We start from the raw sequence: 17844 nt of genomic DNA, 5'->3' as shown, positions 1-17844 counted from the left end.
TATTTCAGCTCCTAAATGCGTGTTACCATACCATCATATGCATAGATACAATCACAGCACATACATACATATATCTTTTTTTGTTGCTTTATGATAAAAAAAATGGGTAATTTATATTATCTAGGAAACGTCTTTTAAGGGGCGGGTAAAGGCGTGGTTCCTAAATTAACACTCACTTTGCACCATTTTAAAGGAAGATTTTTGTTAAACTTGTTACATTTTTCAGACTTGTAAAATCACCCCCCCCCCCCCCCCATGAATATGATTAATATGTGTTGGCTGGAGGTGCGCTTTCTTGATACTACAAGCCACCACAAATTCATTTAATCAGTATTACACCAAATTATGCACACAGTACCAGTTTCACAAATATGTTACCAGTTTTCACTATATTACTGTTTTAAACCAATGGAGGCATTGACAACCCCTGTAGTTCTTCCCAACTCTGAAAACAAGCCGATTTCCCATCCTATTTTCCCGCGCCTTGAGCTTTTGCAGTGTCAGCCCCCTAAATATTTAAGTAGCAGTTTAATCAAACAGATCATTTGCACAATGACGGTTTACAAAAAGAACAACAAAATTGTTTAACAGCTCTTACCCAAGGCAGATCACAAATTTGCAATGCGCAGTCTCCTGTTTTATTCAAATCACTGCTTTCGTCCTTACCCTTGCTTGGTATTGTATAACATGTGTACAGCTTATCATTTATGACAAAGGAACTACCGAATTCCCACTTTTACATTTTCTAGGTTCAAAATAACATTTAGAATTCTACTGCGAACATATATAATCTTTTTGATTGTTTTGCCATCCAAATACTTTGATAGTTTTGGGTTAACTGCAGCAAGTTTTAAAGCATCCTCCTCTGTACATGCTTCTTCAACCTCTATAGTGCCTCTTGTCTTCCCATTGATCTGTACTGGTAGCGTAATTGTAGCTTCCTTAAGGTAAGCAGGATTAACCTGTTTTACGGACACCAGTACAAGGACAGAGCATACTCAGTAAAAGAAATCATCACATATTTCGGTGGTGCAGTATAGAGCCTATAAAAGATCTGAAGAAAAAAATTTTATAAACTGAAACCAGCATAGGTACACTGGGGGTGTACCCAGCATGTTACCAGTGGACACTTGAAATTAATTATATTATTTTATAAATTTAATTACAGTTCAACAATAAGACTTCAACCCTGCTTAATTTAAAATATGGGTACGCACGGTGCTCTGCTCTTTTTAGTGTGGTACTTCACTCTTAAGGAATTAAATCCAGAACTCCTAAGGCACCTCATAAGTTACCCGGTGCATAATTGGCTGCAGGAGCCTCTAAGAATTTTAAGTTGGTAATATGACAAAGATCAACTGTTTAAGATATATAGGTACACTGGGGTGTATAATATTCTTCACTCAGTTTATGAAATATTATGTAGGTACACTGGGGTGTACCCGGCATGTTACCAGTGGCCGCTTGAAATTAATTATATTATTTAATAAATTGAATTACAGTTTATATACTCAACAATAAGACTTCAACCCTGCTTAATTTAAATCTGGATACACCTCTGGGTGCGCACGGTGCTCTGCTCTTTTTAGTGTGGCACTCCACTTTTAAGGAATTAAATCCAGAACTACGAAGGCACCTCATTAGTTACCCGGTGCATAACTGGCTGCGGGAGCCTCTAAAAATTTTAAGTTAGTAATATAACAAAAATCAACTGTTGAAGATATCATATTAAGGGCTGTACATTCATGATGTGTAGAGAATGATGAAGGTTACTGCTAGATCTTAGCACTACCTCTACAAGGACCTTTGGACGACCAGCAGTTGAAGTAGTTAATATTAATACTTCAAGCTATTACTTGCTTTGTAATTTTGGCCAACATTTAAGAGCTAAAACAAATGAGCACTTTCTTTGTGAGGCACTTTTATGAGTTTCGATGCGCAGCCGAACACATAAATATGTTATAAATAAATTTGTAAGACCATTTGATTGCTTATTCTCAAAGCCAAGCATCCCATGGGAGCATATTACTCCTTGAATATTTATAACAGGAGCATATTACATTACATGTACATAAATAAAAAACTGGTGGAGGAATTTATGTTGTTTGCGGGAAATTTGAGAGTATGATGAGTTATAAAAATCCTAAATCAGTAGAGTACAAGATCTATACCTTGGGAAAAGGCTCATAGCCCAACGAATTAGGGTGTCCAAGACGAAACCAGAGCTCCTCAGATACATGTGGTGCATATGGTGAAAGCAACAAAACGAATGCTTCTGCAACTGACCGTGGAAGTTTATCCCACTAACAACATAAAATATGCAAAGTTACTGGAATACAAAGTATAGTGCAACTTAAACTTGTAACTGGATTAATATTTTAAAGAGATTAATATATTGAGCATAAATATTTTGCATCCCACATAAATGACTTGGTACTATCATGCATTATGAAAACAGGAACCGGGCATTCTACATCTCTTTGAAATTCCATTTTTGCTCGAAGGAACACCGTAATAGCAGATAAGGAATGCCTCCTAATAGCATGGTGCTAGACATTAATATACATATAGAGTTGAGAAATTAATCCCGATAGTGTCTAATGCATCTCTCACCGCACCACTAACTTGTGAGTTGTGACAATTTCCAAAAAAGTCAAGCAGATTCGTTGCATGTATGTAAATAATATTTAAAATAAACATGACAAACTTGAGCAGAAGGTCCACAAAAAATGGATATATGCATGCATGTGTGATTGCGTGGGTATATAAATAGAGACCTTATTCGCTACATTAAGGAACTCCATCATTGCAGATATTCCGGTGTTGAATCGCGTTCCTTCAATTTCTTCAGTTACCTACATATAAATGTCCCCATAGTTTTAGATTCTTATAAATTTCAAATGTCAGGCAGCGGATGCATAATACATGAAGTGAAGCTTGATAATTAATGGTGCTTAAAAGCCACAATGACGTCGTTTTGATATTCATGAGAAATAAGTCAACTTATAAATAAAGCATAGACATCAAATTGCATCTCATAACGGTAATTAAAGGTTGCACTTTCTTGATTCCAACCCTTAATCACATTAAAGAACAGACAATAATAAAAGAAGAGCATAGTCATTACTTTATTAATACATTTATGGAGCGGCCGCAGTTGTTCCAGAGTAGGTTCATCATCAGTTACTATTGTTCCATCTTGAAATGTACCATTAGGTAGTGGTAAACCAACTATTAACCTCCAGGATCTCCCTAAAAATCGATAAACTCCATCAATGCCACTAGTATTCCATGTCTTGGAGTCTCTACAGGAGCAAATTATAGTGAAGAGTTATAGGGAAGAGTTAGTAAGAGAAATGAATCCAAACACAAAGAAGAAGATAAAGCTAATATGTAATAATCAGAAAATTTTGGCACTGTCCATCAATATTCATCTACCTCAATGGTCCCATGAACATTTCATATAACCTAAGAGAATCTGCACCATATTCTGCGACAACATCATCAGGGTTTACGACATTTCCTCTACTTTTACTCATCTTGTGAACACGAGCAATCAAGCGAATATTGCTATTGTCTTTTAGTACAAAATGAACACCAGATTTAATGACCTACATTGTTACATATTTGTTATATCCCTTGAGACTTAAAGAGAAAAAAAAGAGACAAAGACAGTTATATGATATGTCAAGTATAAGATATCATGTAAGGTTGTACATCATGCAACTGGAATACATACATTTTCCTCGGGTACTTTCTCTTGACTATGCCCCTTCGACTCATCAACAGAGTCTGCAGAAACTAGATTCCCATCTGAGTCTCTGCACGCCATATATTGAACCTGCGAGTCATAACATTAAGCACTTGAACAGATAGTCTATTATAAAGGTACTGGAGAAGTAAACTTACTTCCCCCAGGATTATCCCTTGATTTATGACACATTTAAAAGGTTCTTTGGTTGATACAGCACCAATGTCATATAGAACCTGATACAAAAAGACAAATAGATGCTTTATACATTTAGAATTACAAAAAGAAACTAAAGTAACCATTAATTTGTCATAGACACTAGAACGACGTCTTATTTTTGAAATGATCAACATCCAGTTTGTTAAGATGCACGTGTACTGTAAATTACCAAGGGGACAGGCGGCTGGAGTTTATCATTTATACTTACAGTAGTTTATGAAGAATCCAAAAGTAAAAAAAAAAAATTAGTAAGACAGTATATATGTATAATAGCATCCAATAACACAATTTACAATTTTCTTCCCTACAGATTATGGCTTTTAGTCCTCACTCCACTATCTACAGTTTCTATTTTCATGCCTGTCCATCGCCTTATGTTCCGCCCCTATGTCCTAATTGTAGAATTGAAATTAACTTAAAATGCAAGGTCTCCTTTAAATACATGAAAATGAGTCTAAATATGCAAAATGTGTGGTAAGTGACACTCGCCCCCCCCCCCCCCCGATAAACCCATCGCACTTCATAAGAAGCAAAAGGAAACTCCTCACTCCCTTCCCCAAGTTTCACTGTAAGGACACACGTACACCTTTCCCGATTATATGATTGGAATGGAGGGATCAGTAAGCACATATATGTTTATCACTTCTGCAGCAATTACAACGAGGTACTGTCTCTTGTATTGACTACTAGTAGTAAGTCCCTACTCTTGCCACAGTAACAGTGGCAGCACCAATGCACCATGAATTCATGGTGCTGATGTAAGTGTACGATGTAATGGTCATGTGTTTATTTATTAACACGCCAACGTAATCGTGGGATTTTAATCGTATTTTTGAATTCGAAAAATGGATCCTTGGGGCCCATGTGCACGACCTTGGTGTCCAAAAAAATACATATTACAGACCAATTGTCCCATCTTGGAGTTTGAGATCCATGTTCGAATCGACCTAACTTGTGATCACTGGTGAAGCCAGGCTGGAAGTTCAGGGGGAGCCACATACATGCTTTTCCATCTCACTCAAATTCACTCAATTAATATTTTTCAAGGTCAAATTATTCAAATTCGTAATGAAAACATATATACTACTCCCTCAGTCCCTTCCAATTGTTTACATTTCTGAGTAAGTGTTCGGCACGCATTTTAAGGTGCATAAAAAGTATAGTTATGTAACTTATTTTTACAAATTTTTTTTTCTGAATAAAAGTTAAATGTTTTAATTTTTATTCAGAAAAACAAAATTGTAAAAAAAAATTACAGAGCTATACGTAATATGCACCTTAAAATGCGTGTCAGACACTCTCTAAAAAATGTAAACAATTGAAAGGGACGGAGGGAGTATTTAATAACTATTATATAACTATTATAAAAACTTATATTTAATCTACTGTAGAATTGTGTGGCAAAAAAAAGTCTACTGTAGAATTGTAAAATTAATTATTTTTAAATTATTAGTCAAGATTTGATCAGTTTGACCCAAAGTGTCAAATATGACTATTTAAGTAGTACCCATAAAGATATACGGTAAAGGTCTAAAACACATCAAATTATATATTGATTGGAAAAAAAAATGGAGGTTGCTATTTTGATATTTGTAAATCAAATGTATCTTTTTCATTTGATTAATTATTATTTGTATAAAAGTCTATAAGTCAATTTTTTTTGACAGGTCTATCAGTCAAATTTAAAATTAATTAAACGCATAAAACATAGAAATCAAGGCAAAGTGCTTAGAATAAAAAGTCTCCACGTTCACATGTATCACACAAAGCAGGAAACTGATGTTGGACTATAATAAAAAAAAGTAATTTAGAATTCGGGGTATGCAGACGCGTATGCTCGGCATAACGCTGTTCCGCCTGCTAGTAATTTACCCATATTGGGCGAGGCATATGTTCCAAATAAAGACTTGAAAATGTTAGCCAACTTGTTTGGTCCAGTGGGAGAAACGTGTGCAAGGCATTTGCATATGCAACTATCTTGCCTTCACTTTTCTCTACTGATATTCTACAAGAACAATATAAATGAACTTGTCTAGACGAGTATCATCAACCGTCAACTTCGCCGCAAAAAGGCAGAAATATAGCCTATATCTTGGGCCGAACTCTCAAAGACACAGTATTTCCCTATATAAAAGTGTAAGATAATTTCATTCTTCTGCGCTAATGTGATATACGTGAATTTTAATAACAATAATAATAATAATATCTGACTCAGAAGAGAATTAGATATTTGATTAAATTACTAATCAGAAAAGAAATAGGTGACTTGTGTCTATATAATAAATTAACCCTAATATTAAAAGTTATAAATCGAGCCGCACAGTAGTTGATAGTTGAGCAGAGCAGGGAAGAGAGAACACGGAGCGAGGAGACTAATAAGAGAGAGAAAGAGCTTGTGTTATCCATTCACTAAAATCAAAAGGTATTTTTTTTTATTCTGGGTGTAGTTTAATTTAATATTACATACCACTTACTTTGTTATTCTTCCTAGCACATATCATCATGATGCATATGTACATGGGTTACTTTATGACGATTATACTAATTTCATTGTCTTCTAGTTGGATATACTCACATGCGGTATCATAGAGTCTGTGAGTAATTATTTTAATTGCATACCATTGTAGCCCTGTGTTGATCCTGGTCATCATCCTGGGGTTATATATAATTTCATATATTACTTTATTTATTATTTTCTATTTTAAACATAAATTTTATTTTATATTTTTATGTAACCAGAGATATGTTAGTTTTGAATAAGTAAATGGCTATATGGATGCCACTGATTTGAGATATTATACGAGTTTTGTACCATGATTTAATAATATTTTATATTAATATCAATACCATGTTACTTAATTATTTGATATAAATATTAGTAGTAATGTGTTTTAGATTGATTGTTGTCATTGTTAACTTGTTGTCTCGGTAGAAATTAGTTAACTAGTTTGGCAATGATAAGTGCAACTAGTATAGTAATATAAATTTGGCAGGACTAAGTTTGGTAAAGGTCTGGTCACGGCTAAACCTATTGAGAGTGTTAATCATGATAATGTTAGGCTGTTAAATCATAAATTGAGATATTTGCATTAGTATATGCATTAGTATATTAATACAAATTATAAATATAATAAATCGATGCATATTAATATGTAAATTATAATTTGTGTAATTAGATCGCGGGTCGGGGTCTTAGCGACGTTTGCGGATCTTGTTGATATTTTAGTTGCTATATTCGAGGTACGGATTCTGTCCCTTTTTTTTATTCAGCACTACTCCTCTTTTCCATTATATTCATTTGATTCGTTCCGTTCTACTTTCTGTTCATTCCGTTAATATTTGCTTTGATCGTTTTAACATCCGAAGATTGTTTTAAAAATTGAGTTTGAAAATTTTAGATATCTGTTTATACGGTTTTTAAAATTATTTATGACACCCTCCTACTTTGGAAATTTGTATCATTTGTCTCAGGTGATTTTTAAATTTTGCGAGAATATTTTTATTTGGACCCTTAGTGATATAGGGTATACCGAGTTAACCAACTGTAGGAGTACTACAACCATGTCATTGCGGCACCAGTGGCATGACACTTCCGTGACAGTGTGATTGGTCATGGCGTATCCTTTTATTAGCTCTTGGGAGGAGCTTTTGGCCATTTGATGTTTGTTCAGGATACGTGGGTGCACCCAGAGTTTGATTTGTGATTTGATTTATGGTGACGTTGTATATATCGTACACGTTATCCATTCTGTTGCACGCATTAGGTACCCTATGATGTGTGTATTTGTATCTGTTCTGATCTTGGTATGAAATATCCTAACCCTTCGTTGCTTCAGCCTTACTTATTTTTAAAATTGTTGTTTTATTATAAATTGCTGATTATTTATTTCTGATCTCCTGATTTATAAATTGCTGATACGTGGGTGCACCCAGAGTTTGATTTATGGTGACGTTGTATATGTCGTACACGTTATCCATTCTGTTGCACGCATTAGGTACCCTATGGTGTGTGTATTTGTATCTGTTCTGATCTCGGTATGAAATATCCTAACCCCTCGTTGCTTCAGCCTTACTTATTTTTAAAATTGTTGTTTCATTATAAATTGCTGATTATTTATTTATGATCTCCTGATTTATAAATTGTATTCCAAATCCGTACTGGGCGTTTGCCTCAAGCCGTATTCTTTTTCTGGTAGGTGCTTAGGAGGAATCTGGGACTGTGCGATGGAGAGCTACCCCATTTATTGATTAGGATTTCAGACTTTATCAGTATCTAGATTTAATTATTTATTTAGAGATTTCAACATTTATATGATTCGTTTAGACAGTTTGGAGATTTAATATTATTTTGGAGATTTTAACTATTTAATTATTGTTTAGAAATATATTAGTGCTCTGTTTGCAGGTTTACGGATTTTAGGTAATATCTCCTTCTATTTAAAAAAGGGGTGTTACAGCTAAAAAAATCAACTTTTTGAATCAAAGGGTGCCGTTATGGATGGAACTGGTTAAACAAGGCAAACAAACTTGCTTCAAGGAACTTCACTTGAAAACAGTCGGAGGATGGAAAAGAGACGAAGAGAGGGTCGTAAACTTTTAAATAAATTTACCATTTGTGCTGCAACTAATACAAGGAGGCAATGTCTCTTATATGGAAAACTGAAACTTGGTCCCTCTCTTGCTACCTAGGAAGCATGGGTGCAGGTGCGCAATATGGGCATACGGAATTCGGAAAATTTTAAATATGGGGATTAGGATGTGGGGATATGGAAAATATTAAAAATATATCTTATTTATATATATAAGTTAATTTCTATGGAATTCTGATTTTTTGTGGAGTCCTGGAGTCCATATATGTTCTGCAACTAAACAAAACGTAAAATATTACAGAACATATTATTTTGCTAATCATCTTGCATAAACATCAGTATTTTAAAGAAAATTTTGCAAAACACATACATTTTACGAGTAGCAAATTGTATGTTACGAGTAGCAAATTGCAAAAATATTATTCTACCTAACATGTTTAGTTTGTAAAACATACATGTTCACATTGCAAAACATATACGTTCTATTTGGTAAATATATGAGATTTATAAAATTTTATTAAATAGTGATGTTTATATAACATGATTCGCAAAATAATATGTTCTGCAATATTTAATGTAATATTTTAATTGCAGATTGTATATGAACTCCAGGACTCCACAAAAAATAATAACTCTATTGAACAAAAAATCAGGTTTCAATGTGGTGCCGCAAGGGAAAAACAAAAGCATGATACATGTTAGTTTTGAATTACAAACCTTGTGCCAGAACCGAGAATAGAGCAAGTGAAGAACGGCATGTTCAGCACCACCAACATATACATCAACAGGGCTCCAATACCTGCGTTAAATGTTACAAGTGGCAAAATGTGTTGGTGTAAAACTTTCACAGCATACAATTGTTTTGGACCAATTTCAGAAAGAAACTAACTACAAATATTTTTGTGTTACCACTAACGCAAAGAAAACAACGCTGAAGGTTTTATGTAGCAAGAAAATCTTACATTTCCTTTGTCTTGTCAACCAATGTTTTGGAATTGTTAGGGTCCATAAATCTCAAATAGTACCTGTAAAAAATAGTTGGCATAACTTCAATATATACACTTTTAGTCCATAAATCTCAAATCATACATGTACAAAGTAGCTAGAATAGCTTCCATATATGCACATAGCATATGCCATCAAAAGAATCGTCAATTGCCTTCAACCAGTAACTACTAATAATTATTATATCATGTATACATTCTGATCCTGTATTAACGAACTTTTATGGTTATATGCGCCCTCTCTAGCTGCGAGGCTATGTATGACAATCTTCCGCTATATGTAAAAGGCGCTGTAATAGATAGTGACCAAGTTTAAAACTTTTCCCAAGCAACACAATGCAGTGAGCTACATACACAATCACACCGCTATATCAATTTATTAAAATCCTTTGAACAATTTTCTTTCAAATTATATCTAACTTTTTCCCTGATGTAGGAAAATTGCTAAAAAAATAATTTTTTATGACGAACACGAGCCAAGAGATCAACTATCCTAATGTTTAATTACATTAATTGTTATGCACTACGGCAATCAATCATATCACTAATTTACCTATATTACTACGATTGATGTCTGCTTGAAAGAGCTGGAAGTAGCACCTAGTGGCTAGTTCACATAAATTAAGCGAGAAAACTACAGAAGTTTAGTCACGTTATGAGACAGGTCTTGGCACCGATAGGGAGCGTTGATAGAAATTCAATGGAATTAATGAGGAAAGGTCAGTCTGTAGGACGTGGGACGAGCAATTGAGGCTAGAATTAACATCTTACCGAGTGACTTAAGAGTCGCGCCTAATTCGGATAAAGTAAGAGAGGAGAGATTACGGTGGTTTGAATACTATCAATGGAGGCAGCCATCAGGGCCGGAGAGGGGTGTTGAGAGCATTTTGGTAGGAGGGGTGAGAAATAAGAACGGTTTGCATAGCAAGTGAGATGAGCAGGAGAGTTGAAAGTATTTGTGTTCGGAGGGGTGAGAAGAAAAGATCGGTTGCGTTATTGCATAGCTTTTTTCCCAATAGTTTCTGCATGGTTGTTTCTTTGTTTTGTATTATTTTATGCCAAAAAGTAGTCAGATATATGTATATCATCTCTTGCTTTCTATATCATGCTTTAATCACCATCTTTTAATAAATGCTTTTTATCAAAGTTTCTTGTACCTTTCAAGACTCTTGACAGAAACCGCCTCTCTATTATTTTAGAGTAGAGGTAAGGTCAGCGTAACAACATAAAAAACAAATGAACTATAGCCATCACAAAAATTACCAGCAAGAGCCAGCCCACTGTGGCATGGTATTTGTTTCACGTTTGGCAGGCTTTCCAGACAAGGGATCCTTGGTTTTAACCTAAAACACATCCACCACAAGATGCAGGAAAATAAGTTTATGATCCTATCACCAATATATATTTTTCCACATGGAAATGGTAACAACTTAAAGCTATTAGGTAAGGTTTGTGTCATGCAACTCTTCTAATATCACCTAAATCCTACTTGAGTAATTTGAGTTTAATAAAATGAACATAATAGAAATAAGAATCAGTATAAATAGCATACAGATATGTCCTGGCACAGGAAAATATCAGACATTAAATTGAAGAATTTGAATAATAGAGACAATTAAGAGAAAGAAAACATACCCAAGTAAGCGCTTTTGCTAGTGGTGGCTCCCCTGTTCCGGTAGGAGTAAAATCATCCAATTCAGGAAGGGTAAGGGGAAGCTCAGTTTCTGGGATTGGAATAGTCTCACCAGTCTCATCCAATAAAACAACTGGGATAGGCTCTCCCCAATAACGTTGTCGGGCAAAAAGCCAATCCCTCAACTTGTAATTTACCTATCCAAACATCTTTTTTATTAAGCGGTAGGATCAAAGAAACAGTTCTTCGTGATAATCAAACACTGCCTTTCCCATAAAAATATATATAACCAATAAATAAAACGAAAATGAAACAACTAAGAAAAAGGAAACCAAACACACATTCAAAGCTGAAATATATTAAATTCACCAAGCTTACCTTTCTGTTCCCGTTTCCAGTTTTCTCCACCCACTCAATGACTTTGCTAGCAGCATTTTTGCTAGTCAGTCCATTTATGTCTAGTCCTGAATCTGAGCTTGATGAATTCACACAGATACCTTGACCAGCATATGGTTTTCCAGAATCTTTGCCAGTATCTTCATTTGGCTTTACTACCCAACATACTGGAATATCATACTTCAAAGCAAACTCATGATCACGTGTATCGTGTGCAGGAACTGCCATAATTGCTCCTGTACCATAGCTACATGATACAGTTGATAATTAACTGGCGGGTTTATTAAAAGGAGGCTAACCCTCCAAATGATCTTAAATAGAGTATTACCATATTAGTATTTATTATCGTATCATTTTTTTATTAATTTTGATTTTAGTATATAAAATTACTATAATAGAATCAATTAACAAGGTATTTTTTTATTAATTTGAACAGTAGTATAGTTCTCTTACATTTTTTCCACAACCATATCATAAAATATTAAAAGAAGAATAATTCATAACACACCTAGCCAAAACGTAGTCAGCAACCCATATTGGGATAGCTTTCCCATTACATGCATTTCTTGCATAACAACCAGTAAATACTCCTTCTTTCTCTTTTTGAAGCTCGGTTCTCTCTAGGTCACTTTTTCGAGAGGCAAGGTCTGTGTAATCTTTTACCTGGGTTGTAGATCATAACCTTTAATAATCCTTCTTGTACTAATCCTGTGACTAAACTACAAAGGAAAAAATTAGACCATACACATTTGTCATGGGATTCCGGAACGATGGATGACAACAGGTCATGTTCAGGTGCCAGGACAAGATATCTGCACATATTACAGCACCTATTACTACGTAAAAAATTACTGCAAAAGGAAAAGCACAGGAGAATTAATGACTGAATGAATACGTTACTCCAAAAATCGTATCGGGCCTAGTGGTATAGACAGTAACTTTATTGCCACTTTCTAGCCCGTCATTATCAAGAACATGGAACTCCACCTCTGCGCCTTCTGATTTCCCTATCCAATTTCGTTGCATCTCCTTTATACTTGCAGGCCATTCAAGATCATCTAAATCTTCAAGAAGACGGTCAGCATATGCAGTAATCCTGAGCATCCATTGTCTCATTGGCTGTTTGGCAATAAATGATAAACAGCAAACTTAGAGAACCATTTACCACTAAAAAAGCTTTTGATTCTGGCATTGGCAAGAATGCAATAGGCTGCATACCTTCCTTATGACTGGATGACCCCCACGTTCGCTCAAACCATCCACCACTTCTTCGTTAGCCAATACAGTGCCAAGTGCGGGGCACCAATTGACTGGTACCTCAGCCTAAAATTATATTGAGATGCATATATAAATATTTATATACAAAGTTACACTAAGTTAATATCAGACAATAAGAAAAACAAATGCAAGTATTTTTTGACCTGATATGCCAGTCCTCTCTTTAGAAGCTGAAGGAAAATCCACTGAGTCCATTTATAATACTCTGGTTCTGTAGTGGATATTTCACGATCCCAGTCATACGAGAAGCCTAATGATTTAAGCTGGAAACAAAAAAAAACTTCGCAATCAGAACATAAAAGGCCAAACAGTGATTTAAAACATTTCCTGAAACCATCATATGGTCATTAAAGATTTTAGTCCCAGATCATATAAAAGTAAAGCATAATATCTCCACATATCCTACAGAGGAAGAAAAGGACTGGATATAACCTGCGATCTAAAACGGTCAATGTTCTTCAATGTGGTAAGTTTTGGGTGGGTTCCTGTCTATGAAGGAAAAGACGTTGCATCAAATGACCAGTACAAGCTGAGTGTTAACAATATTTTGTCAGATCTGAAAAAAACCTCAATTGCGTATTGTTCTGCAGGCAACCCAAATGCATCCCATCCCATCGGGTGCAAGACATTGAAACCCTGCATTCGTTTATATCTAGCAAGAATATCTGTAGCCGTATATCCAAGAGGATGACCAACATGTAGTCCAGACCCACTGCATCAACGATCAATGGGACCAACCATCAGATTATATAACTTTAGTCACATGAATTAGGAAAAAAAAATTTGGCCAGATGAGACTAGTTATCCAGGAAGCCTAACACAGTTTTATATGTCAACTCAGTTTATTTTTCTTCAATCTTAAGTTGAAACAAAGTAGTGCAGGACTTAAGATATACATAGGCTTACAGTAACAGGAAAAAACAAATGGAAATGAATAATGAGACAGCAAGCTTCTTGAGCGAGGGGGACTCGCGAATAATAAAACCAAATACCAACCTCTATAGAGTGTCAACTGTCAAGCATATCCACAGAATGAAAAGACTAAGAGCTGGTTTGACAAAAATAACTAATATCCTACGCAACATTCATGCATACCACTGAATCTTGAATATATGAATATAAAGACTTATAATTTGCCACTTATGCCACTTGAAAGAGCAAAAGAGCAAGAACATGAAAAAGAACTGTTGGTTTTAGTAACTAAAAAGCCTATTATTTAACTTGTATCATTTGTACTTACTTTAGGTAAAGTATGAAATACTGAAAAAGGTAGTACAGTTAATGAAGACATGAAGTTTTCACTGTGATCATATGAAAATTAAAAGAAATTACTTAGAGCACTTCCAATGCATAGCTATATTTAGTCCTATAACTATTATATCAGACTAAAATCATAAAATTCAACTCCAATGCATAGCTATACATGGATGGATAAATGCATAAATGGCTACCTGGTCTTATATTTGAGACTAAGAATGGCTATAGCCATCCTTGCCACATCATCAAATAACTAAAAATGGAGTGTAATGAGGTCCACTTTAAAATAAAGTGAATGAGTTGGATAAAATGTTAGCTAAATATGGAATTATTTGGTTGTAAAATACAACTAGCATTGGAGTGCAAGTGCTATTTTAGCACAAAAAATCACTTTTTGGTGCCATATAATAGCAATAGCTATTGCCATTTTCCATTTAGCATTGGACTTGCTCTTAGAAATTCACTACAGTGTTCATTCATCACACAGTTCAAATATCAAGATGGTAGTTTCATTGCCTAGAAAATTTTCAGGACTGTACTTACCCTATAGCATTCTATTTTGAAGACTGGACTTGTAGCATTCTCAATTTTGACTTGTTAAATATGTGGGCTCAAGAACTTTCCTAACGCATAATCATACAAGTTAAGATTGGTGATAAACAATATGGGCTGAAATGCGGAATAAAAGATATTGAAATGCGGAATATAAGATATTGAAGGAGACCACATTACATCAATGTGAACAAAATTGATACAAATAGAGAACAATGGCATGGTTGTCGAATTTATGTAGGTTCAAAGGTCAAATACATGCATGGACTTACACCACATAGTTGTCGTATATTTGGTGGATTCAATACAAATTACACTGTTGTATTCTCTGCAAAAGAGTCGGTCACATAGTAATCGGATAAGGCTACACTATACTAATAGAATGTATTTGTAGCGTTCTTCATAGAATTATATCAAGATATTTTTCGCATTATATTAGTACAAGAAAATTTTCAGCGGCGACTGTCTTACAACAGCTGGAAAAGGATGGTAGTCCTAGCCAATAGCTCAAGTCAACAACAATAGCTCAAGTCAACAAAAGAAATCACAGAAAAGACACTGGTAAAAATGAAAACGATTAGATTTTTTGAGAAGGGATGTGGCTCAACAATTGGTGTAAGAAGGCTGACCCATGCACGAACTGTCAAACAACTTTTAAGATTCCAATACTTTCCTAGCCTCTCTTAGAGCAAGTCCAGTTCTAGATGCAAAATTGTTGTAGCTACTGCTATTATATAGGACCAAAAAATGCTTTGTGGTGCTAAAAGTTGCACTCCAGGGCTAGTTGCATAATTAGTTTCAAATTTAATTACTCTTTTAAGTTTTTAAGTTTTACCTGATTCAATATGCTTTTCGTATTTGGTCATCTACAATGCAAAAATTGTTTAACTATTCCCCTCCGTTTCTAGTTATGGATGATGTGGCAAGGATGGATTGATCCATCCTTGGTTTCAAATATAGAACCAAGAATGCATTTATGCATATTTAGGTCCAAAATACGGAAACCCTTTGGAGTTGAGTTTTTTTTCCATTAGCAATAGAACCAAGTATAGCATTGCAGAGCAAGTCCAATGCTAGATGCAAAATTACTATAGTTAAAACTATAATTTGGCAACAAAAAGTGCTTTTCGGTGCTAATATAGAACTTCAATTTCAATGCTAGTTGTATTTTACAACCAAATAATTCCAAATCTAACGATTTTTTTGTCTCTATCTCCTAAATTTTGTTTAAAGCACACCAATATGCAATTCAATTATGGTTATTTGATGATGTGGCTAGATACAAATATGCATCCTTGGTTTCAAATTCAGAACAAAGTATGCATTTATGCATGTTTGCATCTAAATATAAAACCCCTTTAGAGTTGAGTTTTTTAACATTTGGTTCTAAATTATAGAAATAAAACCAACTTTAGCATTGCCCTGGAGTGTGCTTTAAGATGTTTATATTAAGTCTCTCTGTTTATATTACCTAAGCTTTTATAGATGTTAATCAAGATTCTCTCAAGCATATTTTTAACAATAAATTTAATAACTCTGGACAACTAAATTTGATATTTATATGAACTTGTAGCACAAAATTATAATATAAATACATAACGACTTTGGAAAAAGTGTGTCTTGCTTTACATGACTTTTTTTAATAATTGATGTTTCTTTTACATTAACAATTCGCCATACACACCTTCACACACAATGTTCTTTCCAAAAAAAAAAGTTTCTAAATCCTTAAATGAGTGTAGAGTTTTAAGAAAACCCCTCTCCTTTACGACTCATCTTGAGAATAACAGAAACAACAACAAATTATAGAGCAAACTCTACAGTCTAAGGCGAATTATGATTACTTTCAGGTTTAATTAGTTCATTTCAGAGGATTATTAATACAATACTCATTCAATGTATCGTTAATTCCACAAAAACAAACAAAAAAAATAGTCCATGGGAGAACTTAAGCATTTAATATAGTGTGAAAGTGAAGCAAAATGGGCAATAGTCGAGGAACTATTATTCCCTGTGAACCAAACATAACCCAAGTATTACTTAAGACCAAAAGCGCAAACAATTTCGAAGTATTGAGTTACTTGGCCATTTCCAACTCCAACACTCTTGAAAAAGGTATTCTAGATATATGAACGAAGTTAGCTTGAGGTTTTCATTCTGACTCCAACTCCAAAGTTAAATTGAGGTATTCATTCAGACTCCAACTCCAAGATACGAGATACACTAAATTGAAGTAATATTACAATAGCTGCAATACGGTGGTTAAATGAAAATCCATACACAACGTATATATTCTTTGATAATTGGAAAAACTATATATTCTAGAGGTAATGGACAACGATTATAGTCTATTAATGAAACCATATAAAAGGTAGCTACAATAAAAAGCACTTGAATTGATAAAAATGAAATCTTTAGCTCTCACAAACTGAGATAAGGAGAGAGTGAGAGAGAGAGAGAGGAAGAGAGAGAGAGGGAGAGAGAGAGAGAGAGAGGGAGAGAGAGACCTGGGATAAGGAAACATATCAAGAACATAGAACTTGGGTTTAGAAGTATCCAAGTCATGAAAATCAGGTGTTCTGAAAGTACGATTCTCCTCCCAAAAAAGCTGCCATTTGGGTTCGATTTCATGAAATGGATAAGACCTCTCCACCTCGTTACTAGTAGCAGGAGGAGTAGCATTTGTGTCAACATTACTTAAACATTTACACACACGGAGATTGTAAAAAGTTGTAAAAAATAGAAAAGGGCGAGGATGGAAGTTGGAGATTGAAGTGGAGCAACGACGGGAAAGTGGCGGAGGAGGATGAAGCTGCGGTAGCAATTGACGTTGGTAGAAGATAGATGGTGCTTGCATCTTTGGCACCTCTAGTAGGAGAGAGTTGCCTGGAGGATAACTTTTTCTATTTTAATAATTATGATTTTCCGCTGCTTTCTTTTTCAGCTGCTGTGTTACTCAAATATCCTCGCTTTTTCGCTTTTTTTTTCAATGCAGCTTTGTTACCTATGCCCTGCATTATGTACAACTCAATTTTACAAAAAATATTGCTGATTTTTTATCAAGCTTAGAATATTTTCGTGTTGCTCATACAATATTTGTAATTTCGAAGGATTAATGTGATGAAGATAAATATCCTTGAGTTTATATTGTGTTGCGTATATAAA

General features: G+C 34.6%; 1 protein-coding gene across 1 annotated transcript; it reads right to left on the bottom strand.

Annotated features, from left to right (window-relative positions):
- Nucleotides 1-318: 318 nt before the first annotated feature.
- Nucleotides 319-17620, bottom strand: LOC141677407 (leucine--tRNA ligase, chloroplastic/mitochondrial). Its single transcript, XM_074483333.1, has 21 exons — nt 17187-17620; nt 13438-13582; nt 13303-13359; nt 13014-13133; nt 12811-12915; nt 12488-12711; nt 12338-12404; nt 12101-12255; nt 11575-11839; nt 11199-11393; nt 10827-10906; nt 9522-9584; nt 9277-9358; nt 3910-3987; nt 3740-3841; nt 3439-3611; nt 3128-3305; nt 2778-2855; nt 2172-2303; nt 599-962; nt 319-508 (listed from the first exon to the last, which is right to left on the bottom strand). Exons 1-20 carry the CDS (start codon nt 17534-17536, stop codon nt 720-722), a joined length of 2892 nt encoding a protein of 963 aa, XP_074339434.1. The 5' UTR covers nt 17537-17620; the 3' UTR covers nt 319-508; nt 599-719.
- Between the last annotated feature and the right edge of the window lie 224 nt (nt 17621-17844).

Source organism: Apium graveolens, chromosome 8 (assembly GCF_009905375.1).
Source record: "Apium graveolens cultivar Ventura chromosome 8, ASM990537v1, whole genome shotgun sequence".
NCBI classification, from domain to species: domain Eukaryota; kingdom Viridiplantae; phylum Streptophyta; class Magnoliopsida; order Apiales; family Apiaceae; genus Apium; species Apium graveolens.
This window is presented reverse-complemented; position numbering and strand designations above follow the sequence as displayed.

Coding starts and splice junctions, on each gene's coding strand:
- LOC141677407 (XM_074483333.1), bottom strand. CDS start 17,536: ATGCAAGCACCATCTATCTTCTACCAACGTCAATTGCTACCGCAGCTT. Junction 12,916..13,013: donor AGAGAGGACTGGCATATCAG/GTCAAAAAATAC, acceptor ATATAATTTTAG/GCTGAGGTACCAGTCAATTG. Junction 9,585..10,826: donor CAGTGGGCTGGCTCTTGCTG/GTAATTTTTGTG, acceptor TATTTTTTACAG/GTACTATTTGAGATTTATGG.